At 39.8% G+C, this 27,745-nt stretch overlaps 1 protein-coding gene across 1 annotated transcript in view; it reads left to right on the top strand.

The window, feature by feature from the left end:
• The window catches only part of ACTR3 (actin related protein 3), a 46,560-nt gene that overhangs the window by 11,763 nt on the left and 7,052 nt on the right, over nt 1-27,745 (top strand). Inside the window, exons 2-6 of the mRNA XM_053283992.1 lie at nt 10,697-10,752; nt 17,315-17,439; nt 19,150-19,260; nt 25,060-25,155; nt 27,199-27,306. Of these exons, the coding sequence (XP_053139967.1) occupies nt 10,697-10,752; nt 17,315-17,439; nt 19,150-19,260; nt 25,060-25,155; nt 27,199-27,306 (496 nt within the window). The remainder of the gene's footprint in view (nt 1-10,696; nt 10,753-17,314; nt 17,440-19,149; nt 19,261-25,059; nt 25,156-27,198; nt 27,307-27,745) is intronic.

The following is a 27,745-nucleotide window of genomic DNA, read 5'->3' as shown; positions in this document are numbered from 1 at the left end:
TAAGATGAGTTTTTTCCTCGATCCAGCCTATTAAATATAGGGGGTCGTAAAACTCTATTGCCAAAATAACTCAACTGTTTGATTCTGACAATACAGTGCCCTTCCTCAGATCCCTATGTGGGCTTCCTGTTTAATTGCCTGTTCTTAATGTTAAATGTTAAAACTTGCACTTATTTCCTGCCTAATATGCTTCAATCTGTGATCTTGACTCTTGCAGCTCTAGCAACCTCAGCTGTCCTGCTGCATGCAACAACTGTTCCTGTTCTCCCTTGCTGTCCCTTATGTCTCAAGTTCCCTCAAACATATATCATCTTTCTCTGTTCCTTTAGATATGTTCATGAAATCTATGGCAAAATCATTTAGTCATCATTGAAATGAAGCCAGAGTATATGCATTTCTGTCTGTCTGCATTCATCCCTTGTTGCTACTTCCTGTCTCATCACCATCAATATGTATAAGCTTCCTGGGACAGGGATCTATTTCTTTTGCTTATTTTACCTTGCAACGTGCCATATTTATCAATTGTGCCTTGGATGAATAATAATAAAAGGACACTGTTGAATTATTGGAAGACTGCATGCTGTTTCAACCTTGAGTCTGCTTGGTTATGCTGATGGGTCCTTACCTAGTTCATGCTGTCAAACACATCCTTTAGTTAATTCTGCATTTCCTACTTTTCCTCCTTATTTTTGCTTTTGATTACATTGTTTGGTCAATATAGGCTTGAGTTTCTCTTCTTTGCAAAATGAGTTGCAGGTCAGACTGGCTGGAGTCTGATCTTTGTCAATCGGAGCAGCTGATCAGTGGTGATTCTTTTTATTTAGCAGGGGGATAGCAACTGGCCCTATCGGATCCCAACACAGCATCCCTCTAGTAGCTGTTGCTGGTGTCTCTTACATTCCTTTTTTTAATTGTAAGCCCTTTGGGGACAGAGGGCCATTTTATTAATTTATATCTATATAAACCGCTTTGGGAGCTTTTATTGAAAAGTGGTGTATAAATATTCATTGTCATTGGTGGCAGCCAGAGTGACACTTGAAGCCTGTATTAGCAAGAGATTCAGTGTAGGAAGAAAATAAATGATCATCAGGAGCTAGATTAACATGAGACTTCATACAGACCACCGATAAGCTAGTTAAAAAATATCAGTATTGAAAAGAAGTAAAGCAAAGCTAATATCTATTACTGCAGTAATTACCGGGTTGAGTGAACTGGCCTGGGGCTATGTGCCTAAAGTTTCCTCTATTTTCCTGTTCCTTTTTATAGACTAACAAAGGATTTTTTGTTTGTAGCTTTGAAGTATCAGTTTTTCTCCATCTTTGACACTGCTAACAAATGGCAGTTCAAACTGTTCTAGTTCCTTATTCTTATAAGCGCAAGTTAAGTGCTTGCTAAACTTTAAATAAAAGGAAAAATTCAGATGCAAAAACTGCAAGTGGATAATTACCAATTCACTGAAAAGTTGATAGATTATCCTAAACTCTGCATGGCTTTTGCTGAATGTCTTTCTAGTTACACAACTGAAAAATTGAGTTAAATGTTATAGGTTAAAAAGAGATGGCTTTATATGGATTACTCTGGCAAGTATTTTTTGTGTTGGTTGTGAAGAAATTTAGTCATGGGAAGCTTACCTGCAAGCTGAATTTGGAAAGCGAAGAATTTGACTGACCAATTCACTGCTTATTGGTCCAAGATTGGTATGTGATAGATTCCAGCTGTGATAAGGGTTTCTAGTAAGATCACAGGGTTGTATTTAAAGCTCTTTCTCCATGAATGGAAGCATTACTTCTGCTCCAGGGCTGCAAACTTTAGTGAATGTGATGGCTCAGAGTTCTGCTTTGTTGCAGCTGTTTGATGTATTTTGAAATGGCAATCTGTACTCTTAAAGTACTTGAGTAGATATGCTTATACCATACCATTCTAGCTTTGCTCATATCTGATTTATTTGTTTTTGTATGTCTTCATTTGAAGTTGCTTCAGCTATAGAATTTGCATATGTTAAGAAATATTTTACAGCCAGAATTAAATCAGTTACACTAGAGAACAGTGACTAATGATTTTTTAAAAATATGTTTGCTCTCCACTGAATGAGGAGTAATGAGTATATTTTAAGATTACACTTTTCTAACAGCCATGACCCAAGTGCTATTTTGAACTTCCAAATCAGCACAAGGATTCTCAGGCATTCATAGCTGACCTAGGAATTTAATTGACTTGCTCATCTAGTCACCATTTTGTATTAGTAGGTTTAATAAGCTAAATTGTGCAAAGTTGTGTGCAATGTGTCAATAACTCGTTCTAGCACAAGAACTGGCCTGGAACAGATGTTCCTTTCTTTGCACAACATAGTCGTGCTAAATCTTAACCCAAATGCAGCAGCATTACATTAGAAAATGTTGGAGACTGGCAGTGCATACTCCCAGCAGATGTGACATCTGAGCGCCCAAATCCGATTCACGCCTGACATTCTCCTGACTTCCAAGGATCTCCAACTTCTAGATCTTGGGGAGAATGTCAGGTGGAGAACTCGGGAACTGGATTTGGACAGCTATCATGCCTGTCCTGTGCTGCTCGTATCCAGTGTTTCCCAGAAATTTCTCCAACGTATGTGTGGTGAATTGTGTGAATCTGCTCTCAGTTTGAAATAACAGGAGAATCTGGAATTTACTGAATTATTGCTAATAGCAAAATCGGTTAAATAGTGAAAACTGCTACTGTAAACTGAACTGAAATTGAGGTGTTTAATTCTTCCTTAATTCATAGATGAGTTTTGTCTAACTTTGCTTGATTTGCGCTGGTACTGTATTGTAAAACTGGGCTGGCCCAAGTTGTACCTACTTTAGTAAGTAGATCTAATATAGTTCATTGGCATGTTTAAGTCATCCTCCCTGCCCATCTAAAATCCTTTCCAGATCAGATTTTAAGGCGAATATTTATATTTAATTTTTCCATGATTTGATGTGCACAACTGTGGCTTGTGACCACTTTCTTTTTGTCATTGATGTGAAACTACCTGCTTAAAATGAGGCATGTCGCTCTCTTAAGCAAAGATTCTAGTTGATAACAGCCAGGCTCAGTATTGAGTGGCCAGAGCATCTGCCAATAATCTTATTTTCATGACTCATTCTCTGACAGTTTTGCTAAAGTAGCTATGAATATTTTTAGATCTGCTGAATTGTACAATTTGAGCTTAGGCTTTACGGGAAGTACATCTTAGCATTTTTCTTTCAGCCTTCAGAATATATTTGTGTGCAATGGCTTGCTTCCTACATAAGCTACTAAGCAGTCTATTAATCTTGAATGGTCTTCTGTTTTGTGTTGCTTTGAAAACTTGTGTTTCTAAGTGCCTGGCCACCACATTTGCACGGAGAGCCTGTCCCTCTGCATGCTTCCAGAAGTAAACCTAACAGAGTTTAATAGCATTTACTCTTAACTTTTTAATAAATACTTAAAACTTAATTCTGGTAATGTGCATCTTTAACACATTTAACAGTTTTGCAAACATGTTTGGAATTGTAAGAAAACTTGTGGTGTTAGGATTTTTCTTGGTATTATTGGTGGAACAGCAAAGTAGATGACATCAAGCTAGTGGCAAAACAGGATGGTATTAAATATTTGATCTCTCAAACTTGCTGTAAAGTGTCTGTACTTCAGGGATGTAAATTGTATTTGACTTGCTGTACATCTTAACAACTGCAGGAGTTTTGATAGTATTTTAATGCTAGTTCTTCTGAGAACTATAGTAGAAAGGTTTCAAAAGGTTTGCACAAAGACAAGGAACAACAAGCTAACAGAATTATCCTTTTGTGTGTGTGTGTGTGTGTGTGTGTGTGTGCGTGCTCTACCATAAAAAGCATGTTAGAAACTGCTGTATGTCTTACTAACCAGATACTGGGTTTTAGAATGCAGTGATCCAATTATCTGATATCCCAAATTATTAGAATATTGTCATACAAAATGGGAGGGATTATTGTTAACAGTTATTGCATAACTCTTGGTCCCTTTCTCACCCCACCCTGTAGCTGGGCTCATATGTTGTTGCTGAGTCTGGAGAATCCTTTTCTGTTAGCAGATTGATAGCCCTCTACTCTGTTACCCTTTTGCTTCAAAAACAACTCCATTCTGGTCTTTCTTATCCCTAGCTTTCTCCTCTTGTTACATGTGTCTACCTGCCCGATTTAGTCTCTGGGCTTCACATAACTCAGTCCTATTTGCCGCCTTCTCTTACCCCTGAAATCAGCACAGTGTTCCATTTGGTCCTCAGATATCTGCTCAGACATCTCAAGCCTAAGCTATCCTCTGTTCTTCACCTCTGCACTCCCACATAGAAAACACCTACCTTCTCCCACCTCATTTATTTTCCTTAAATGACCCTCATCCTTTCTATACTCAGTTTGGGACCTCTCTCCTCCCAATGTGACTCTGTCGCACTCTAACCTTTTCCATCTCCAAGGTGAATGCCCTATAACATAGCCCATTCTCATGTAGGTCATTCTTGCCTTGAGGTGTGATGCCCAATCTCCTGCGAAGTAAAGCTTCCTTGACCACACCTGTCCTCCACACGATTATTCTTTCAGCCCCCTGCTAATTTCCATTTATTGCCTCCTCGGGTGTCCATCTCAACTGCACCCTCTATTGTGACCTGTCTCCCTTCCCAGGAGAGCTGGTCTTGTGGTAGTAGGCATGACTTGTCCCCATAGCTAAGCAGGGTCTGCCCTGGTTCCATCTGAATGGGAGATGATGTGTGAGCACTGCAAGATATTCCCCTCAGGGGATGAAGCCGCTCTGGAAAGAGCAGAAGGTTTCAAGTTCCCTCCCTGGCTTCTCCAAGATAGGGCTGAGAGAGATTCCTGCCTGCAATCTTGGAGAAGCCGCTGCCAGTCTGTGAAGACAATACTGAGCTAGATAGACCAATGGTCTGACTCAGTATATGTCAGTTTCCTATGTTCCTATTGTATTCTTGCATCAACTTTCACCATATATTCCCCTGCTAACTTGACAAAAAGGCACCTTTTAACGTGGTGATTCTCTTTATTTAGCAGGGGGAGAGTAACTGGCCCTATCCACCCCCAGCATAGTACTTCCAGTAACTGTTGCTGGTGTCTCTCTTATTTTTCTTTTTAGATTGTGAGCCCTTTGGGGACAGGGATCCATTTTGTTTATTTATTTATTTTTTCTCTGTGTAAACCACCCTGAGCCATTTTTGGAAGGGTGGTATAGAAATTGAATGAATGAATACAATCTTTGATCATTAGAGCTTCCAGTAATGAAGTATTTACCTTGAGCTTTTTGCATGCCCACATAAAGAAACTTATAAGTTTTCAGATCTCTAGCTAGTTTATAAATTACACTTCAGTACATGTGTGAAGATTCACCTTGTTCTGTGCAGTAAGAATAGTCTTCCTAAATCTGAGAAAAATTAAGCTTAGCTCATTGAAATGATTATCTATCTTCTATATAATTATTTCTCTTAGCTGCCACAGGAGGCTGAAGGACTGGGCTTTGATTCGGCTCGGAACCTGTCCAAACTTTCTCTACTACAAGGTTACTCCCAACAAGGGGATTCATGCCAGCCCACCTCAACCCAGGTTGTGAGGCACTATTCAGCGTTCATTGGCATGCATCCGAGTGAGAGCAGATCCAGCCTGAGAGTTGTGAGATCACCAAGCCTTCCTCTGTATTCCCACTCACCATATTGGCTTTCCAGCCCAACACCATTGCTAATTAACCTACTCTGACCCAAACTCAACTGCAAAGTGATCAAATAGCCATGTATCAACCTTAACAAAGTCAGTGAGAAGTAGGCAAAAAAAAGGCCCCAACCATAGCCAATCAGCTCAGACCCCCAAAATTCCTACTTGGCCCCAAAAGGCGACTGGAATATCCCTCACTGAGTCAAGGGACGGGCGGGAGGGTGCCTGCCTGCAGAGCAACTGAGAAAGGACAGACAGAGCCGGCTGCTTATGCAGGGGCTCCTGAGCTCCAGTTGGTTCGCCCACAACATGTGATGGGGGACAACAATGGCAGCAGTGTGCCTGCCTCTCGGGCCGAGCCCACAACTCCCCCCCCCGCTCACCTTGTATCAACAACAATGGATATTTATATACCACTTTTCAAAAAAAGTTTCCAAAGCGGTTTACATAGATAAATAAATAAGATGAATCCCTCTCCCCAATGGGCTCATAATCTAAAAGCAAAACACATACCACTGCTGATGCAGCAAAGGGAGCGGCTAGATTTCAGTTTTTCAGACAGCATTCCTGCAACTGCCCAAAGGCAGATGATAAAAGAGACACAAACTCCTGTTATTGCTTATTTAAAGATTCCAACCACCCCCCTCCCCCCCGAACTCTGGCACATGAAATCTATGTTCAGACATTCTGTTAAATATTAAGTGTGTGTGTTTCAGAAAAAGCTCTACTATGTGAGTGGTAGAGGAGCAGGATGGCACTGTCTGCTAGTTGGACTATCCAGCTTCTGATCTCCTAGAAATCCACCATTCGAGGTAGTGTGTGTGGTGCTTGTTCTTAGGGATTCAAGCATTCTCATGTCTATTCCATGTAACTGTTAATCCTAATCTGCTCGGCCATCATTGTTCCCACATCATGGGTACGAAGATAAATTTGATATAAAAGCATTAATTGAGCATCAGATTAATTTACCTATTTATTATCATTCATTCACAACACTCTTTGGGGACTTCTGCTACTTGCATGTGTCTGGGAAATATGTTTATGGATTCCCAATGCTTATATAGGTTATTTGGGGGCAGAGATGATAGGATTAGACAATAGTAAGTAGGGGTGCAGGGTAAAAGCAAAGCTGCATTAAGAGAAATTTGACTGTAAAGTAAAACAATTACATTAACTCAGAGTAAGGGAATTGAAGCTTAATGAGCCTGTGATTGGAGAGCTGTTGGAGCAGATGACATGTTTTACTGAAGTCACATATAATGAATTCTCCTTCCTCTGCAAAGTGTCCAGTTAAAAAAAACCTCCTTATTAGGGCATTCCCTATGAGAAGGGGCATTGGGTCTTCATTATACTGCAACTATGTGTAATATGTAGAGTACACCTTTAGCACACATATAACTGGAAACTGACATGTTGCTCATTTAAAAATTACAGTCTAAATGTGTGACTAGTTTTAGAAGCCTTGGTATTGGAGAATTGTGTGTGTGATAATTTACAGATACCATTTAAGGTGGGTTCACTTTATAAAATACCTGTTTACCAATGTCAGTTTTCTTCCCACAGGAGGTACATTTTGAGAGTTCTTGATTTAAGCTATGCTCTTTATCTATATGCATCTAAAGTGGGTTTTGGAATCCAAATTGAATATGTTGACACCACTTTCAGGGGCTTATAAACTCGTTTAGACATGCCTCTATACAACGATTTTGCTTTTATATTGAGTTCAGTCAGAAGTTCTCTGGTCTTGTATGTACCTACGTGACTTGAAATATGTGTACCCACTGTTTCTCGCTGTCAAAAGGAGCCACTCTTATTTGTTTGCCATCATGAGTTATGGAGAGTTCTTTGATACTGAAACAGTGCCATATAATTAGTGGAGGTAGTGCTGTAATACAGAATTCAGTACAGAACATTGCCTCTGAAATCTATTGCAATCATAGTTCTTCTTTGTAATAGCATAGTGAGTAGGTTCAATTCTACCAGTGGCACATCTCTGAGATGCTAGTGATTAAGGAACTCCAAGTTGCCAATACTCTTAAATAAGTTGTTGACTGTCATGTATGCCAGAACAGAATGTATAATGAAGTTGCTTATATTCTAATTCTGTACGGAGTTTGTAGGCATACCAGAACCCAGTGATTTCTGTGAGCATTAGGTGCATTGCTAGGTTTTTTCCAAACCTTATATAGTTACTAAGTAATACCAAACTTGTGTTTATGGCTTGGTGTTCCATGAAGGGATTTACATTGCTATAATCAGATATTAAAAATGTTTATGTTAAATTTGTGTTTCAGCATTTTAAAAAATATTGGCAGCCAGTGAATAGCTGGGATTGTACCTGGGAAAACCTGTAAAGCAGTCCTATAGCTGCCATGGGTTCATTATGTGGTACTGGGCAAGTCACACATCTCAGGATCCCATATGTAAATGTATAAATAGCAGGAGTCTGTTTCATGGTGCTGTTGTAAAATAGACCAAGAAGCTTTCAAAGCATCAGGCAGATTAAAAGGATTATATCAGTTACTAATGGTTTCACCCAGTTTTTAAACCCAGTAAAGTTTTAAATCACAAATGACACATATATTTATTTGGTATAGATATTTTGCATGCTGCTTATCTGTTTATAGTATTGGTGGCTTCATGCTATTTTAAAATGTAGTATTCTACAGTTTCTAGTTTATAGCATGTCCTTAAAACGGAATTTCTTGGGCAGTATGCAGACCTGCAGTATGTGATGCACCACTGGAGGAAGTGCCTCCCATAAACAGCAGAGTTCTGCTTGCACAAAGGACTCCTGCTGATGGCATGCTGCTGCACTGAAGGCCTGATGCTACCCATACGTTTGATGGACTTGGAGAGGTTCCTGAGATTCACCTGTGTTGGTTTCTTAAGGTTTATTGTTGAATAAAAACTTACAGTATATGTGCAAGTTCATGTCAGTCAGCAAACCTGATATATTTAGAAGTATATATTTAGATGTACACTGCCTGAAGTATGCAGCTTAGGTATCCACAGTTTTCCTTGCATCAGGTGAGTGCCCCTCTCACCTGATGCAAGGGAAGTCCAGCAGCCTGACACCACCTTTTTGTGCTGAGGGTTAGAGAATGCTGTGTGCAACAGGAGTGCTTCATCCTCCTTCCTTTCTCCAAACGGCTGCAAAAATGACAGGAAACACCACCTCCCCCACCCCACAAGCTCTCTGGCTACTGCAGAGATGTTCGAAAGAGGCAGAATATTACCTGACTTGCATAGAGGTTTGGGTAAGAAAAGAAGCAGTAAGTGAAATTGCAAAACGCCACATCTTTGATCCCGTAAGGAACTTCAGGAGAAATTCCAGATGTTTGAGGGTAGAGTGAAGCTGCTTTTTCCTTCTTGGACATTGGCAAAGAGTGAAAAAAGGAGTTTCCCTGTTCATTTTTCTTCTACTGCAGCATACATGGGAGACATTTCTCCATCACTGAAGCCCTTTGCACATGTGATAGGCCTCGAAGAAAAGATAACAAAACTAGTAAGACTAAGTCATGTATTCACCCAACAAGAAATATAATTTTGTAATAGATGTCCTTTTGCACCGCCAAGTTCATTCTTTCTACATTGTTGGGGTCTGGCTTTCTGTTCTGTGCTGGTGCAGCAGCCATTGGCAGTACTGCTGTTTTGGCCGTCAGTGCTAGGAATCTATATATGGTACAGCTGCCCCACAAAAGAGTCTTTGGGATGGGGCAGAAAGGGAAGTGATCTTAATGCCCCATTGTGTAGCCTCTTAAGACTGCCTCACTGGTGCAGTGTTATGCTTATAGAAGGCAGCACCTAGGAATTTTGAAGGCTTATTGAAAGCAAATAGAACAGGCCTCCACGGGACTGTCCTACTTCCCTAGCATATTATTTGAATGATTTGTCTAATAGCCATAATAGGTTGGGGTTTTTTTTGGGTTTTTTTTAAGCAGTTCACTGTTTATGGATTACCGTCTAAAAGAAGACTGCACAACAGGGGAGGGAGGCAGAGGGAAAGAGGCAAGATATTGGACACAAAGTACATTTCATTGATTGCCAGATGGTAAAGAGCAAATTAGATTCTGGGAAATGCAAACAAGAGAGGCATTTTAAAGTCTCTTAAAAACCCTCTGCTGTTAAAGAGGGAACATAGAAATGTGAGAAGGCAGAGCAGTCTCGGGCAAAGGTGCAGCAATTGCAAAAGAACAAAGGCCAGAAATTTGAAGAAAGAGCTGAGATTTGGTGCATGGAAAGTAGACCTGGATAGCCTTGGCACATAAACATATCTGTTAAACACCATGATTTTACTAATGAAACATAATTAAATATGTGGCAGCTGATAAAACTGTTCCCAGACATTGGTTTACTGTCATCACAGTGACCATTTAGACTTGAGTACGTGCAGTGAGTAGCACTTAGTCAGTAGCACTTAGGCTTGATTTTTTCGGGGCTTAAACTAGCTCTACTCATAATTGGGTGTTGGTGATTTTCTTTGGCTCTAAGAGCCAGCCCCCAGACCTAGGAGCCACAGTGCCCACTGCTCCATGTGTGTGGTGGCGGCTGGGGTTGCTCACGGCTTGCCCCCTAGCAAGGCCTGCTGTTCCATTGGGGCAGATTCACTGCCTTGCTTTCCTTTCCCCCATTTTGCTTGTTCATTCCTCTCCTGGTGGTGTTTGTCTGGCTTAGGCAATCAGTGGACTGACATGACTACAAGCAAACAAAATGGGTTGCTCACTCCCCCTCTTGGTCAGCCCATAGCCTGCCTGAGCATGATGGATATAGCCATGAAGAGCAACCCACGCTGTCTTGCTTGCTCACCCCTCCTGGTTGCATCGCCTGGCTCAGGTGCTTAAATCTTCAGGTGCTGTGAATCTGTGAGATTAAGAGAATAAAGAGATCTTGATTTCTCGGTATCTTCATGAAAAAGCATATGTATCTGTGGCATTGATCTATAAATATGCTCTTTTACCTGGTCACTGGTAATGTAACCTGTTGATGTTTGGTCTTTACAGGTATACCAAACTGGGATATGCTGGTAATACGGAGCCACAGTTCATCATTCCCTCATGTAAGTTATTTTCTCTCTCTCTCTCTTTTGACTATTTGTATTGAACAAATTGCAGCTGTGCTTAATGTAGCAATTGTATTGTTCATCACCAAACTTATCCTGAAGTTATTAAAATAGATGTAGAACATTAAATTTCACTGATGTCAACAAGTCTCCTTTATAATTTGTTTATCATGGAAGATAAGGAACTCTTCACATTTCATGAAAATATTTTCATGTTCAGAAAACTAAAGTCTAGGGTAATTAGGCTTATATTGATACAGGCATGTATGTAAGTTGCTGGTGTCTGATTTGGAAAAGCAAAATTTTAAAGTATATTTACAAGGAAGTTCATGCGGAAGTATTTCTCCTATACTTGAAAACACATTCATAAAATGGATATCTGAAGGAATTAGCAATAGGAGGAATTTTATTCTCTTATTTTGGTTATAATTTAGAACATACCAGTTTAACAAGGGGGAGGAGTCCTAATTCAGTTCTGCTGAGTGGTTGCCCTGTTATATTTGTTTTCTTTATTTGTATTCAAAATGTCTGATATACATCTAAGTTTAGTTATAAAATGTCTCTCAAACAAACTTGTGAACTTTTTATTGGACTTTTTTGTTCAGTACTGTTGTCTTCTAACCCTTTCAGTGCCTTGGTACTAGGTGATTGTCTCAACTAACTTAATCTAACTTCATGTCCTTGTAGGAAGTATTGATAATAGTAGGTTTAAATTCCACTAAGATAAAAAGAAGCTTAGATCTGTATTGGGAAGAAAGCTTATTAATTGCTAGGATCTAGGTTGCAGTGTTGGGGCTCCAGTTTTAATTTGTGGATACAGGATTTTGTTACAACATGTTTGTCCTTGGTGATCTACAACATCCCAGCCAAGACCACTACTAGGATTTGGGAGATAATGAGCCCTTTCTCATTGTCATGGAGAAAGGGCTCCACACTACAGGGGAACAAGCCTTAAATTGCTTACCTCCCCCGCAGATGATCCTGGTCATTTTGCTAGGCAAGCAGATTGCTCAGCCAGACATTTACTGGCTTCTACCAGCAGTCAGAAGATCCCTGGAACCTGCAGTGTGCGGTGCATTATGCTGAGCTTCTCAATGCCAGCTGGGAGCCCTGGTGGCAGAAAATCTGCAAACCAGGGTTAAAAAGGCACTTGTTCTCTTAACCCTGTTTAAGAAGGGTTAAGCTTGCTTACCGCTCCCGCCGCTTTCCCTCCCCCTGGCCGTGGGGTTTTTTAAGCATTTGGGGCAGCAGGATACCTCCCTGCCACCCCTTTCCCCTCTCGGCAGCAAAAGACTCACAATTATTAATTCTGAAGCCTTTTGCTGTCGAGAGGAGGAAGAGACAGCAGGGAGGTATTCTGCCGCCCCAAATGCTTACAAAAATGTGTGATGGCAGGGGAAAAGCAGTGGGAAGGGTAAGCACATTCTCCTCCTGCCCTTAAAGGAACTCCTACCCTGGCGTTTGAACTGCTCCATGATCGGACCGGTCTGGAGGCCTGTAAAATGGCCTTCGAACCGGTCCCTGCACATCACTATTAAGAAGGTGGGTGTCTTGGTAGGTTTTCTACCAAGGCGCTGCTGGAATTGGGTATGATCGCAGCAGTTTTCATGCATGGGCAAGTCTGTTTTTGGTTTTGCCTGGTTTTGCCTGCACGTAAGAACAGCCTCAATGTGTTGGACAGCTAGATTCTCTTAGGAACATAGTAAACTGCCTTATACCAAGTCAGATCATTGGTCCATCAAGCTCAGTTGTGTCTACCCTGATTGTTAGTGGCTCTCCAAGGTTTCCGGCAGGAGTCTTTCCCAGTCCTACCTCAAGATGCCAGCCATTGAACCTGGGACCATGCTGCATGCAAAACAGAAGCTCTACGACTGAGCTACAGCTCCATCTGGCTTTACGTGTCTGGCTTCCTCTCTGAGTTTTGGTTTAGCTTTGGCTGTATCTTCTGGATAAGGCCTTCCTTTGTGCACCCTTTCAGTATCTTGTAAAATTTGGGTCTACTCTTGAGAGAGTGGTTATGGAATTATTTAGCAAAAGACCTCCGTGGAGTGTCCTGCTGACTCTTCCCTTGCTCTTTGGAGAGAAACCAATCAGTCTGAAAGTAACTGCTGTTCAAGGGGCTGTAATATTATCTGATTAAATGGAAACATTTATTACTCTTCCATCCTTGAGGCCAGATTTATGAATAATTGCAATCGCTTGCTGTAATACATGGCCCCAAATAGGAATTGTTCACTAACTGCAATGCATCTTTATTGGACAAGTACTGAGATTCTTAGTCCTTCTTTCAAAAATTTCGAACTGTTAATCTATATGGATCAGCTTGTTTTTGTCATCTTTACTTTTTGTCTGGGTTTGAGTTACATTAGTCGCTGTGCTAAGTTTCATATGGTGTTCCTTATCTTTTAACCACCACTTCACTCTATGGCTCAGTATTGATATATTCCGGCCTGATTAGCTAAGTATACAGTAGAACCTCATTATTTGTGGATCCGTGGCCAGATAATTGGCACACGACCTTGGTATATTGACACCCATTGGCACCCGACCTTGGTATAACTGGCCCTATCCACTCCCAGCACAGTACCTCCAGTGACTGTTGCTGGTGTCTATTTTATGTTTCTTTTTAGATTGTGAGCCCTTTGGGGACAGGGATCCATCTTATTTATTTTATTTATTTATTATTCCTCTGTGTAAACTGCCCTGAGCCATTTTTGGAAGGGCAATATAGAAATCAAGCAAGCAAGCAAGCAATATGTGTGTGGGGCGAGGGGAGACTAAAAAGCTGTTAAATCCGCCTATCCATGGATTGGGAGTGGCCGGAAATGAACTCGGAGGTCATTTCCAGCTGCCATTTTGTGTTTAGGAGCCATTTTGTGGTTCCTTAATTTAAAAAAAACAAAAAACAAACCCCAATTTGTTCTCTTTAAGAAATGGTAGATTTAAGTCTCTTGGTGTTTGTGGGGGGCATTTCTGGACTGCTGGGGACACGTGGAGCAGGAAATAAATAAGGAAATAAACCTTATTTATTTCGGTTATTTCGTGTTCTTGCCTGTTTTCTGCAATTTTCTGTGCCCTTCGGAACCAAAACACCCCCAATCCCATTCAAGTAATGCTTTGGTATTTGTGGCTTTGGTATTCATAACAGTAGCTCAAAGTGGAACCCCTGCAAATACAGAGGTCCTCCTGTTGTTAGGGTATCAAGAGCACCCAACAGATTAAACTATTGAGCTTCCATGGTCATGGAAATGCTTATAGAAGTTAACACTAACCATGGCTTGGTCTGTCAGTGAAAGACGGAGGGAACTTGTTCTTTTTCCACAGCTTTCTTTCAAACAGTGTCAGGATTGGGAGATTTGACAGTATTATCTGCACTGTATATAGTTTTGCATAAATCTCTCACTTGTATTATGACTCTGCATTTTTCTCCAAGTGGGCTGTAAAAATAAAAAAAAAGTTGAAGCTATTGCTGTGGTCTGAAGAGCTTTCAGAAATCTAGCTGCTTTTGCTGCTAATACCAAGAAAACTCTTCGCCATATGTTAAATTTTTCCTTCATTCATGACAGCTTGATATGGGCTTGAAATTCCATCTATTAATTTGTCTTCTGAACTGACTACTTTGGCAGTTGCAAATACATCTGGCAATACATGTAGGCTAGCATAGATTGTAAAAGATAATTAAGACTGCCATCTTATTAATTTAATATTCAACCAGAATGTACTCCTTTTCTACGGTGGTGGTGGTTTTTCTTCTTTTATTCTCTAACATTGCTCAAAATAGAAGTAAAATTCAGCAACAAAGTTTCATAGCCAGTATGCCAGCTTGACGAATGTTTTCTACTTTTATGCTCAGAATTGGCAAATATACTAATGTCTGATATGCACACTTGGTCAGCTCTAATAAGTTTGATTCAGTCAGTATGGGTTATTGTGTTGCTTTAGTGATGTGGGCTTTTAAATTGTTTGACCTTGGACTTAAGAGATGGAGAATACAGTGTTTAGAATTGCAGTTCTTGCAGCAACTCCATGGATACCCTAAACTATAGTTTAGGGATACCCTAAAAAAACTATGGAGCAAGACCTGTCAAGGACACACAAGAGCACTGCTTAATAAAAAATTCTTTGTCATTAAGCAGTGATGAACTTGTTTTCCATGTGCGAACGCCATAGTCTGGCCATTGTACCACTTCATTTTTTTACTACTTCAGATTATCATCCTGCTGCATCTTTCATGCAGTTAAGCCTGTTTGAGTTGCTCCCTCACACCTCAATATGTTGTTTTAATAGCTGTGCTAGAAATGTCTGGCATAAAAGTAAGTAAAAACAATAGAAGCCATTAGTGATACTTTGGTTTTCTGTTCATAGCATTCTTACTGCATAAGGAGAAATTGATTTTTAAGATATTTATAGTGGAAGAGGGAGGGTGTGGTACAAAAAAGAGGTCAATAAATAAGAAAAGGGAAGCTGTGGGAATCTGGTAAGATTCCAATAGCTTACTGTATAGGAATAGAGTCACATAAATGTGATGAGGTTGCATTTGTGGAGCAGAAGGTTCGTGTTTGGCTTATATAGCTGCAGCACTTGATATTTACATATCACTTCCCTTGTGGATAAGTGTCTTCACTTTTGTATCCTACGTTATATTTTACATTGATTGGGGATAAGGACAGTAACTAAAGTAGAGCACACACACACACACACCAGGCCAATAAATGACCTAAGATGACTATTAAAAACAAGAACAGCAGAGCTCAAATAGCAAACTGATTGGTAAAATAAAAATACTTCCATATGGCACCAAAAAGATGTCAGACTCAACATCAAATGGAAAAAGCACCTGGAAAAAGTATTCTAAAGCTGGGATGCTATCTAACTATCAATCTATCTATTTATCATATTTATTTATTTATAGCACCCAAAATTTACATCTCTGAGCAGTTTACAACCAAAACTGAAAAGTTAACAGATAAATGATAACAAAGAAATCAAAACATTGGTTAAAATAAATGACAACAAAAAGTTAAAACATTACAACAATTTAAAACCTTAAAACAATATTTTAAAACAATGTTAAAACTATTACAGTGGTATTTAATTAAAAGCCTGGGTGAACAAATGAGTCTTTAAAGATTTTTAAAAAAATTGTTAGAGATGAGGAGGCTCTTATTTCAACAGGAAGTGTGTTCCAAAGCCTCGGGGCAGCAATGAAGAAGGCCCGTCCCTGAGTAGCCACCAGACAAGCCGGTGGCAACTGGAGACGGACATCTCCTGATGATAGCAATAGGTGGTGGGATTCATGATGAAGAAGACGTTCTCTTAAATAGCCAGGGCCCAAGCTGTTTAGGGCTTTATAGGTTATGACCAGCACCTTGTATTTTGCCCAGAAGCTTATTGGCAGCCAATGTAGCTCTGTCAATACAGGAGTAATATGGTCTCTCCTAGATGACCCGGAGACCAACCTAGCTGCCGCATTCTGAACCAGCTGTAGTTTTTGGACCACGTATAAAGGCAGCCCCACATAGAGCGCATTGCAGAAGTCCAGTCTGGAGGTTACCAGCATATGTACCACTGATCTGAGGTCATGTATCTCAAGAAATGGATGTAGCTGGCATATCAGCTGAAGCTGATAAAAGGCACCTCTGGCCACCGCCTTAACCTGGGACACCAGGGAGAGGCTCAGATACCTTGGATCATATATTATGCGGGTTTGTTTGGTTTTGTTGGTAGTTTATATACAACTTTTGAACAAAACATTAACAAACAAAGAAATGAAAAAATGGTTCCTTCAATCTGGGAGGGGATGGGAAGGTGGGGGGAGAAGACATGTTGCTGGTATCTCACATCCAGTAGAAAATATAGTATGTTAAATGTAAGATAATATCACTTTAGAAGTGCCGCTTTTCTCAATTAGCTGGGAGTTTGAGTTGCACAGGAATCCTAGGATTGAGCGAAGTAATGAATGATTAAAATAAATACAACCCAATATGTTCTGTAGATCTGGTGTTTTTACTGTGTCTCATGTAGTGCACATGTAGGAAGGGCTAGTTGGATTCATATTGATCTGTAATACACCAAAATATGTTTCCTTTTAATCCATGCCACACACACATAAATGCGTTTTTTTAATGGTGTGGCTTCATGTTGGACTTGCATAGGACTTGCATAGGAAGGTGTATGTACTTGAGCACATTAAAGGTACAGGTGCATCCACGGTAGTTGGATGTGAAAATGATATATATTGGTGACACCAGAGATGAATCTTCTACTGTTAAAGTATCTATTTTAGCTTAAGCTTTATTTTGGTTGCTATTGTCTTCGCATCCTTTCAGTTCTAGTTGTCATGCTGCACAAACTATTTCAGGAGATAAAATTAACATTTGAAATTAATCCTGTATTATCACTTAAAATGCATCTGAAATAAAAAGTTGAATTATGTGCTTACTAAATACAGGAATATTAAGCTACTCCAATGTTGGAAGGTCTTGCAACGTAAATTAAATATCTCTGAAAATTTATAATTTGACAAATTCTATTATCTTCCCCCACTCCACCTTTAAAGGTATTGCTATTAAGGAATCTGCCAAAGTTGGCGATCAAGCACAACGAAGGGTTATGAAAGGTGTGGATGATCTAGACTTCTTCATTGGAGATGAAGCAATAGAAAAACCAACATATGCAACAAAGGTATTTAAAGCTGAATATGATGCCTCTAAACATTGTATGTAGTAGACTTGTACTTCTCATTGAAGAGTCTGTCCCATATGATAACAGACAACACTGTACTTATAAGAAGGTCCATAATATATGCCAGTTTCAGCTCACAGGCTCCTCTTAGTGAGCAGAATGAATAAACTATAGAAAGTGATTGAATTTGCTATAAACAAGTTGGTGGCTTGATCGTTCAAGTTTTTGTTTTTCTAACTGCTTGTCCATCAGAGACCTCAGAGCAACATATAGGTGATGCAGTTTTCAAAGCTGAGCAGGGATCTGAACTTTGGATTTCCACATTCAAACCCAGTATTTTAGCCACTGCATCACAGTTGATGTTTCTAAATAGTGGTATAAATAAGAGCATGTGCTGAGGTGGTTATGGTCACTTCTCAATTTCTTAGGCTTTTTTTTAAGAGCAGATGACATTAATGCCAAGGGTCATTTTTATAGTACAATGCAAACTCTTCAAAGCCAGTAAAATAGTGTAGATCTGATGTGAGCAGTGTAAGATTTGCTGCTAACATTTTTGTCTCCTTAATACACTGTAATAGGGATGTGCAGAACTTTCTGAGCTTGGAATGTTGCGACTTGAAATGGGCCGATTTGAATGTTCTGAGTGCTCGAATGTTCTGTTCTGAAGAAACAGCATGCCCTTCATATGAAGGACCTGTTCTGAGCTCGGAACGGAATGACCCCATTCTAAGTTGGAGCATTCCAAGCAGTATTTTGGTGGACTGCCTTCCCCTTGTTTCATGCTTTTGGAACTGGCTTCTGATTGCCTTGCAGTCTCCTTGCTTCTCAGTTGGTTTGTTAACATACAACTTGATTTGTATGACAAGCCAACCAAGAAGCAAGGAGATTGCAAGCCAATCAGAAGCCAGTTCCAAAAGCAGGAAACAAGGGGAAAACAGCCCGCCAAAATGGTGCCTGGACCACTTGAAACATTGCAAGTTTGTTCAGTTGGAACAACTGGCTTGCTCAGTTCTGATGAAATGTTCCAGGGATTTGCATTCCTTTCCAAGCTTTTAGCAGAACGCAAAACTTCTTGTGTGCACATCCCAACGCTCCACGTTTAGTGCAAATCCTCCTATCTTGTAAAAGTGCAGTATTTGCTTTACAATAGAACAAAAGTTCTTCTGCATACCACTATGTCAGTGGCTGCCTACTCGAAATAAATTTTCAATATAGTATTAAAGTGGCGAAGCTTTGCCCTCATACCCTGCTTGTAACAGGGTTCCAAATGGCTATGGTTGAATTGCTAGACTAGTCCCTGATGTGATCCAACAGGCTAATTATGATCATCTTAAGTTGATAAGCCAGTGGATTAATACAGTTGTGCAGGAAATAACTGGGATGTGGAGCATCCTTATTGATTTATCTAGGATGTTTTGAAACAAATAGAAATGTGGGGGTTTTTTATTACAAAAGAACCTAAGCTGCTGCCTGGATTAAACATGTGAACTACTTATGTACTTCACTGTAAAGTTTAAGAATAAATGTATAATACTTTGACAAATTTGAATCGGCACCTGCCAACTATATATGAAAAGTTCATATATTGGGGAGGAGAGCACAAAAATGTGGCAGTATTTTCTTGCTGTTCATGCTAAATGAACAGCTGAGTTGAAACACCTCTAATGCAGTAATAAATATCTTTAAAAAAATAATTGACATTTTGAACAGTGGCCCATACGTCATGGTATAGTGGAAGACTGGGACTTGATGGAGAGGTTTATGGAACAAGTTATCTTTAAGTATTTAAGGGCAGAACCTGAAGATCATTATTTTCTATTGGTGAGTATAAATTTTCTGTTGCTAAAGTATTGTAGGTTCAGGGCACTCTCTCTAAACACAAAGTAGAATAAATGTTTAACTTGTGAGGTTACACATGGTAGTAGCTTGAAGTCCTGCATCATAGCAGTTCTTTTTGAGTGTTAAAACTCTTTAGAGCTTCTGAGTTTGGGGTGACTGGATCTGACTGGGTTCAGGCATAATGCATAACTTCATAAGCCATTTATAAACCAAAGCTAGAACTATTGCTCTGCCTCAGAGATTGCTGCACTTTGTCAGTACAGTAGGTGAATTTGTGAGCTTTAGAAGCTATGTCTTGAGATTTGGGAAACACAAGAACATGGTTTTGCCTCTGAAGGCTCAAACCATGGCTTAGGTTCTTTTAATGGTTTAGCACAAATTACGTTTTGCATTATGTCTGAATCCAGCTGCTGCCTTGCATTTATCTTCCCCCTCTACAGGCCACAGAAAGTTATCCTGTTGGGAGTGGCTACACTAGAACCCTTTCCCTGACACAGTCTGTTTTATCTGTAGGGATTTTGTGGGTGGCATGAGAGATTTAATCAGTAAGCCTCCATCTTTAGTTTGAGGTGAAACGGTACAATCTTAAGCATACTGACTGCTTTTTTAGAACAAGGCAGTAGTCATTGCTATCTCAGGCATTTGTGACTAATTGATTGATGCATTCATTCTCAAGCTTTGGTGTAGGAGAAGTGGAGCAGAGTGGCCAGTTGCCCTGTGCTGAAGCAATTTACTTTCTTTAGGTTAGACTACTAGCTAGTAATAGCCTCTGAGGCTCCCAGAGTGGATTGGCAATAGAACACTAAGTGTAGGTTTTTTCAGTGCTGAAGCAATCTCTTTACTGGACCTTTTTGTTGCTCCATGTCAGCTTGGCCATGTGAAATTCCTCCTGCATATTTCCAGGGCAGCTGACTTCTGTAAATATAAACCTATATAAGAGGAGAGTAGTTTAAAGACATTTTTAAAAAACTTCTACCACTCAATGTATGCTTTCCCCCCATTGATTTTAAAAGTCCTGTTAAGATCATTCTCCTATTAGGATTCTGAAAAGAGAATAACGTACAGATTTTTTTTTAAGCTACACCACTTGATTGTTTCAAATGTAAATATTCAGTACTTAACTCTATGTAGCTACTACAGTTTAAGAAGTTAAGAATGTTTGTTTAAGGAGGTGGTTCAGTATTCTCTATTTGTAGTGTACAGTAGTGGAACAGCACATATTATTCCAGGTTTATCTAGGTGACTGTTCTCAGCCTTTTTTTCATGTACTCATTTGAAAATATAAAGTTTGTAAGTGGATTTTGATAAGCCGTGAAGGATAAATGAGGTTTTCAAATACCTGAATTCTCAATCATCATAAAATGTTGGTGTCTAGCAGTGTTGGCCAGTCACTATTGTATAGTGTGAGGTCCAGGAGCTTTATAGCATAACTGTGCATATTTTACTCTCTTTTGAAAAATCTAGCCTTGCAGATAAGTATTAAAATCTTTAATTTTGTACTTATACATTCTCTTAAAATGTTTCTATGACTCTTAAAAATGTATGGTCTTGTCAGAAGCCAGAGGGGAGCAGAGAAAACTTCCAGTGGTCAGGGTGATGGTCCAAGGCATTGTTCCCTCTAAGGCGTGTGCATGTGTGTGCGCTCACAAGTTTTCTGATGTCTGCTCAGTTAATTTTAGATCCCGCTCAGGTTGAATTAGGAAGTCCCCACTTTGACTGCATGTGCACCCACAATGCTTTGATACTGCCGCCCAAAACAAAACTCATTCCGCACAGATGTGAAAAAAATTAGAGGGGCTACTGGTCCAAAGGCACATGAAGCTAAGCTGGTCCAAGTGCCAGGATGGGAACTACATGTATGCAGTCGTGAGGGAAAAGATACAGAGAATAACACTCACCAACCTGTGTTGCTTCCAAATAATTTTTCTGATGATCATAAGAGAACCAGTGTGGTATAGTGGTTAGAGTGCTGGACTAGGACCGGGGAGACCCGAGTTCAAATTCTCATTCAGCCATGAAACTAGCTGGGTGACTCTGGGCCAGTCACTTCTCTCTCAGCCTAGCCTACTTCACAGGGTTGTTGTGAAAGAGAAACTCAAGTATGTAGTACTCCTTGTATGTAGTACGCTCTGGGCTCCTTGGAGGAAGAGCGGGATATAAATGTAAAAATAATAATAATAAATAATAATGATAGGAAATATTTTTGAATATAACAAGATTGTACATTTATTATTATTATTATTATTATTATTATTATTATTATTATTATTATTATTATTATTATTATTTCTTGTTTACACAGTCAGACAGGTGTTATTGACTGGTTTGTTTTATCCAGACATTGAGTCCTTCCCAAGGACCTGGGATGGCTGAATTTTATTGTCAATTGTTATAGATATCGTCGCAGAATATAGGCTGTTCCCAGTAAAGCTGCTTTTTGTAATTGGCTGATGGTGATTTCTGTGGCCCCTATGGTGTTGAGGTGCTCTTCAAGGTCTTTTGGAACTGCACCCAGGGCGCCAATTACCACTGGGATTATTTTGGTCTTTTTCTGCCACAGCCTTTCAATTTCAATTTGTAGATCTTTGTATTTGGTGATTTTTTTCTATTTCTTTTTCTTCTATTCTGCTATCCCCAGGTATTGCTATGTTGATTATTTTGACTTGTTTTTCTTTCTTCTCTACTACAGTTATATCTGGTGTATTGTGTGGCAGATGTTTGTCTGTTTGTAGTCGGAAGTCCCATAATATTTTTACATCTTCATTTTCTTCAACTTTTTCAATGTTATGGTCCCACCAATGTTTGGCTACAGGTAGCTTGTATTTTTTGCAGATGTTCCAGTGTATCATCCCTGCTACTTTGTTTTGCCTTTGTATGTAGTCAGTCTGTGCGATCTTCTTACAACAGCTGATCAGATGGTCCACTGTTTCATCTGCTTCTTTACAAAGGCGGCACTTGCTGTTTGTTATTGATTTTTCGACTTTTGCTCTTATTGCATTTGTTCTTAGTGCCTGTTCTTGTGCAGCCAGTATTAAACCCTCTGTTTCTTTCTTCAAGTTGCCATTCTTAAGCCATTGCCAGGTCTTGGTGATGTCTGATTTTCCACTTATATTGCGCAAATATTGACCATGCACTGGCTTATTTGTCCATTTTTCTGCTCGGTTCTTGACTTGTTCTTTCTTGTAGGCCTGCTTTCTTTCATTGGTGTTGAATAGTTTCGCGTTATTGACCATTTGAAGTGCATCTTCTTCCCTGTCCTTGATATATTCTTCAAGGCCTCTTTTCTCCTCCTCTACTGTTTGATGGACTTGCAACATTCCTCTTCCACCTGAGCTGCGAGGGAGGTCTAGCCTATCGACATCACTGTGGGGGTGCAGAGCATGATTGATGGTCATGATTTTCCTGGTCTTACAATCTAGCGTCTCTAGCTCTGCCTGGGTCCAGTCTATTATTCCTGCAGTGTATCTGATAACAGGTATAGCCCAGGTGTTTATGGCTTGTATGGTGTTCCCGCCATTGAGTTTGGACTTGAGGATTTTTCTAACTCTCCTGATGTTTGATACTGTTTGGTGTTTTCATTCTTCAGCTTCTTGTCTTTCATATCTTTCAATTTACTAGCATCTGATCTAAGCCTGGCAATTTTATTTTCTAATTTAACCTTCCATTTAGGTGATGTACTACTTTCTTTTTTTACAGGTCCATTGATCTTATATCCGAGCTCTTGTGTTGTTGTTGTTGCTGCACTGTAGATTAGTTGGTTTGTTTCTTGCAAATTATTGGTTGTTATTTCTGCAAGTGCAGCACTGACATCTTTTAATGCCTGAGCAAGTTATATTTTGGAAACTGTTTTTAGAGCTGGAAGTCGAACCCTGGTGGTTGTTTGGTTCATGTGCTCAGTTATTTTTCGCTTTAGTTCTTGTTGCTTTTCTGTTAAACGGCATTTGGGTTTTTGAGTTGAAGGCAAAGGGGGGGAGGTTGCCTGGTTTTAATTTTGAAACAGTTCAGCAACAGTGGCATCCTCTATTTCCAACACCTCCTCCACCTGCGCCTGAGCAACTTCTTCAGTTGGTGGTAATTCTTCTTCCATGTCTTGAGCCTGTGTTGCTCTTTGCAGTTCTTCCAGCTCAACTCCTGTGAATACTTTATTTCTCATTATGAATCTTCTCTGGTCTGCTAGTCTTTGTTCTGTTATTTCTCTATCTGGATGCTTCTCTTTCCAGATTTGGTACATTCTTTTTAAATAACCTCTTCTAGTTGGACTAGACTTGTAATAGCAGATCATTATTTCCTTGTTGGCATTTTTCATATTTTTTTTTTGGTTAAGCGACGTTTCTTCCAGTAACTTTGCTGTCTTCAGCCCTGGTTGCTCAACTGAAGATCCTGAGTCCTGTTGCCCACTTGCCACCAGATGTCCAGGGACTCCAGCACCTGGCGCGGTCCTTGTTGACTCGGTCGACGACCGATCCAGTATAGATTTATTAAAGTATCACCATATTGTTGATGGGAGAGGCACTCTTTGTCTGGCTCCTCTGGTGAGACCTGTCCAGTATGGTTGGATCTCTGGCATAGCTCTCACCTTCCTCAGAGCACGCAAGCCCCACAACCACGCCAAGGTAGTGCCTCACTGGGGGATTATTATTATTATTATTATTATTTTACATTTATATCCCGACTTAAACATTTTGAACACTAAAGCATTGCTTCTGCTGAATGAATTACCTTGACTTAATATGGATTGTTTAAATGGGGCATTTTGTCCTGTTTGTAAGCACAAAATACATATATTTTTCTCCCATTGTCTGGCCTTGTCTAGGCCATTCCCAGCATCACTGGTACTTTACTGCTTATACACATTGTTACTTTATACTGGTAATTACTCATCCTGGTTGTCTTTGAGCAAACGATGCAGGGAATGTTCAAGCAAGTATACATTATATATTTTACACACTTTTTTCCATAGGGAGAAGTAGGGGAAGTGCACAGTGTACCTAAGATGCACAAGGGTCTCAAGTTTGTTTCCGGGTCCGATTCAAGGTGCTGGTTTTGACGTTTAAAGACAAAAGTTGCTGCCCGCTTGACAAGGCCATCGGCGGGGGCGGGGGGGGGGGTCTGCTTTGAGTGTCAACAATGAGGGAGGCTCGGCTGTCATGCACATGGGACAGGGCCTTCTCAGTTTTCCCCCCACAGCCGACTCTGGAATGCTCTCCTGGGGCCATCTGCTCTTCAATTTCCATCAGAGTTTTTAGAAAGTGTGTGAAATCTTGGCTTTTTACCCAGGCTTTTATATGATTGTTTCTATTGCTCCTGCTTTGTATCTTTTATGGTTATATTGTGCTTGTTTTTAAATCTTTCTATATTTTTATAGTCTACCTTAATATTTTAATTGTGTTATTTTTATAGTCTTAACTTTTGTGTGAACCGCTTTGAGACTTTTAATGAAAGGCGGTATAGAAATTTAACAATAAAATAAAGTTCTGTTCAGATCATCCTGAGAGAGAGAAGGTTTTACAATATTTTTCTAAAATAACTTCTTTCTGTATTACAGGATATAAGGTATCTAGGTAAAATTAAATAATTTCTTACTGTGTATAGCAGCAAATAACGTGTGTGTGAGTGAAAATACACACACACTCCTATTGATTGGTTGATTGACTAAATTTATAAACCGCCTAGTATAGAAATCTCTACATGGCACATATATATTGCACGTGTGTGTGTGCGCGTGCACACACACACACACACCCCATCCAAGTGAGCTGACCAGATCCTTCCGTTTTACAGACTGAACCTCCTCTGAATACCCCAGAAAACAGGGAATATACTGCTGAAATTATGTTTGAGTCCTTCAATGTTCCTGGGCTGTACATTGCTGTTCAGGTGAGAGGATGTCTAATTTTAAAATGGAACAGTGATTTAAATCTTAAGAGAATGTGCAAACGTACAGGTGGCTTTGAAGAAGTTTAGATGGGCATTGAAGCTTTTCACATGGTATCTAATTCAAATGAGGAAAACCGGCTACTGATATAATCTGGTAATAGCCTAACAATCAACAAGGGGACTGAACTAGACCTGACAGTGGCACAGACATGTATAGAACTGTATCTTCTGACAGTCTCTTTAAAGCAAGTGGGATGGGGTGGAGAAGGGGGATGAAATACAGGAAGGAATGGATGAATCTAACTTACCACATATGAACGTCTCCTGAAATGTCTTGACTGTGTGTGGCGGTTAACCCTCACCTCCCATGGGGCTTCATGATTAGAAATTAACCTGCTTGGACAAAAGCTTATGGGAAAAAACATCAAAAACAAACTCTTGGGATAGCAAAAATATAAGCGAGGAAAAGATTCTGCTCCTTGCTAGCCTATGCATGTGTTGGATCAACTCTGTCCTTGTTCCTGCTTTATAGGAAACTAGGAGATGCAGCCCATCGTTGACCGGGCAAAGTCATTTTACGTAGGTTATGCTTATAGGAAAGTTCAACAAATGAAATATCTGTCATGGAATTTGTTATTAATGTGCTTACGAAAGGAAAGTAAAAGAAGAGTTTTAAATCTGTAGGATTTCAACTTCAAACATTCATTTTTTTTATTACCATAGTAGATTTGAATCATATTAAATATGAAACACTATCATCACATCTAGTTACAGCCATCATTGTTGCATCACAAAGTGCCTTAACTCCTTAAGTATTTAGGGAGTAGGAAAAAGCAAGTTGCGTACTTTGTAGCTGTATTTCTTCTGCTTTGTGTCTTAAAATAGTGCTTTACCCAGGTTTCCCTTAAAAGAAAAAAGGCTGCTTTAGAGTCAGATCAAACTAAAACCAAAATTCCAACAAATGAGAGAGATACAAATTTGCTATAGAGGACATAGAAGAACTATGGCTCGGTCTGATCACAGTTTAGTTAGTAATAGGACAGGCCACATGGGACGATTCTAGGGCATTACCACTGTGGTATTACCATTGTGGGAGCTTCTTGTACATGCTTCTTGTACAGGGCTTCTGACAAGAGCTTTTGTGATGCAGAAGGGACCCATGCTGCAATGATTCCCATACCACTTAGGTAAGGAACAGCTAATGTTTTTAGAGGGATATAGTAGAGGTGGTGTGCATGATGTCAAGACATTGGCATTCTCATATATATTAGAACTCTAGGTCATTGAATGTGGTATATTCAGGGCACATGAAGCACTTCACTCACTGCAGGATTCATGGAAGTTGCTGCCCTAAGATCTGGTGATGGACATTGGCTATGGTAGCTTTAAAAGCAGATTAGATACGTTTAGTCTATCAATGTTCAGGGGCCTTGATTATATGTAACTTCCATCTTAAGATGGCAATATATCAGTGAATTTTGCTGGAGATTACAGCAGGGAGGCATAATGTCCACATGCGCTGCTTGAGGGGTGTTCTTGGAGGCATCTGGTTGGCTACTATAGGATTCATATCACATCCCAGCAGATCTGTTGGATTGTGATATGAATTCTTAGTTATAGGTTCTTTTACACTAATTGTGTGATGGCTACTCTAGGAAACAGGAAGCTGGAGTGCTCTGAGGTTCTTGTTCCTGGGTAACATAAGGAGCTCTAAATTTTCAGCCAGTTTGAAATTAATATGGCTTCAGAAGGACAATCAGTATTCGTAGCTCTTATACACTGAGATTATCCCAATGCCAGAGTTCAGAATCTAACAACCTTCCAAAGTTTGTTTCTGTGCTGCTACAGCTATGAAAAATGGACAGTGCAGCCTGCTGAATACCTTTTTCATATTTTTACCTCCAACTCTTGCATTTGTTTTGGTTTAATTTAATTTCCTCTGCATGTGATTTTGTTGAAGTTTTCTCTGTGTCAATGTTCCCTGATAGACAGTCTTTCATGGTTGAGATAAGACATTAAAGCTCAAATTGTTTCCTTGATAAGGCCGTCCTTGCCTTAGCTGCATCTTGGACATCAAGACAAGTTGGAGAGCGGACACTGACTGGAACAGTGATAGACAGTGGAGATGGTGTCACTCATGTCATTCCTGTGGTAAGTTTACATTATAATGGGTTTGGTTTACGAAACTGGAAGTGTATGATTCCTAAAACCTGCTGCCTTAAGATGTATAACCTGGATAGTGCTATTTTCAGCCATTTCCCAGTGAGTGAGGTAACATGTAATATGCACACAATTTTTAGAAAAGATTTAGAAACTGTATCACTTAATCAGAATGTGTACCATCCGAATCAATGCTGTTGCTATTAGTACACTGAAATAATGAGGCATGGGAGAAAGAAGCCTTCCTGTTTCATTCAGAAGCTTCCCCCCTTTTCCCTCCCCCCCCCAATATATGCTGAAGGCTGACAAATGGAAACTGGTGCTGGATTAAAGACCAGACTGGTGGGATATGGCTTGCTGCTTTTCTTCTTTTCTACCATGCATTGTGTTCCTACTATCTACACACTTTGCTGCAGGAGAAGAGTCTTCA

Source organism: Hemicordylus capensis, chromosome 1 (genome assembly GCF_027244095.1).
Source record: "Hemicordylus capensis ecotype Gifberg chromosome 1, rHemCap1.1.pri, whole genome shotgun sequence".
Lineage (NCBI taxonomy): Eukaryota > Metazoa > Chordata > Lepidosauria > Squamata > Cordylidae > Hemicordylus > Hemicordylus capensis.
This window is presented reverse-complemented; position numbering and strand designations above follow the sequence as displayed.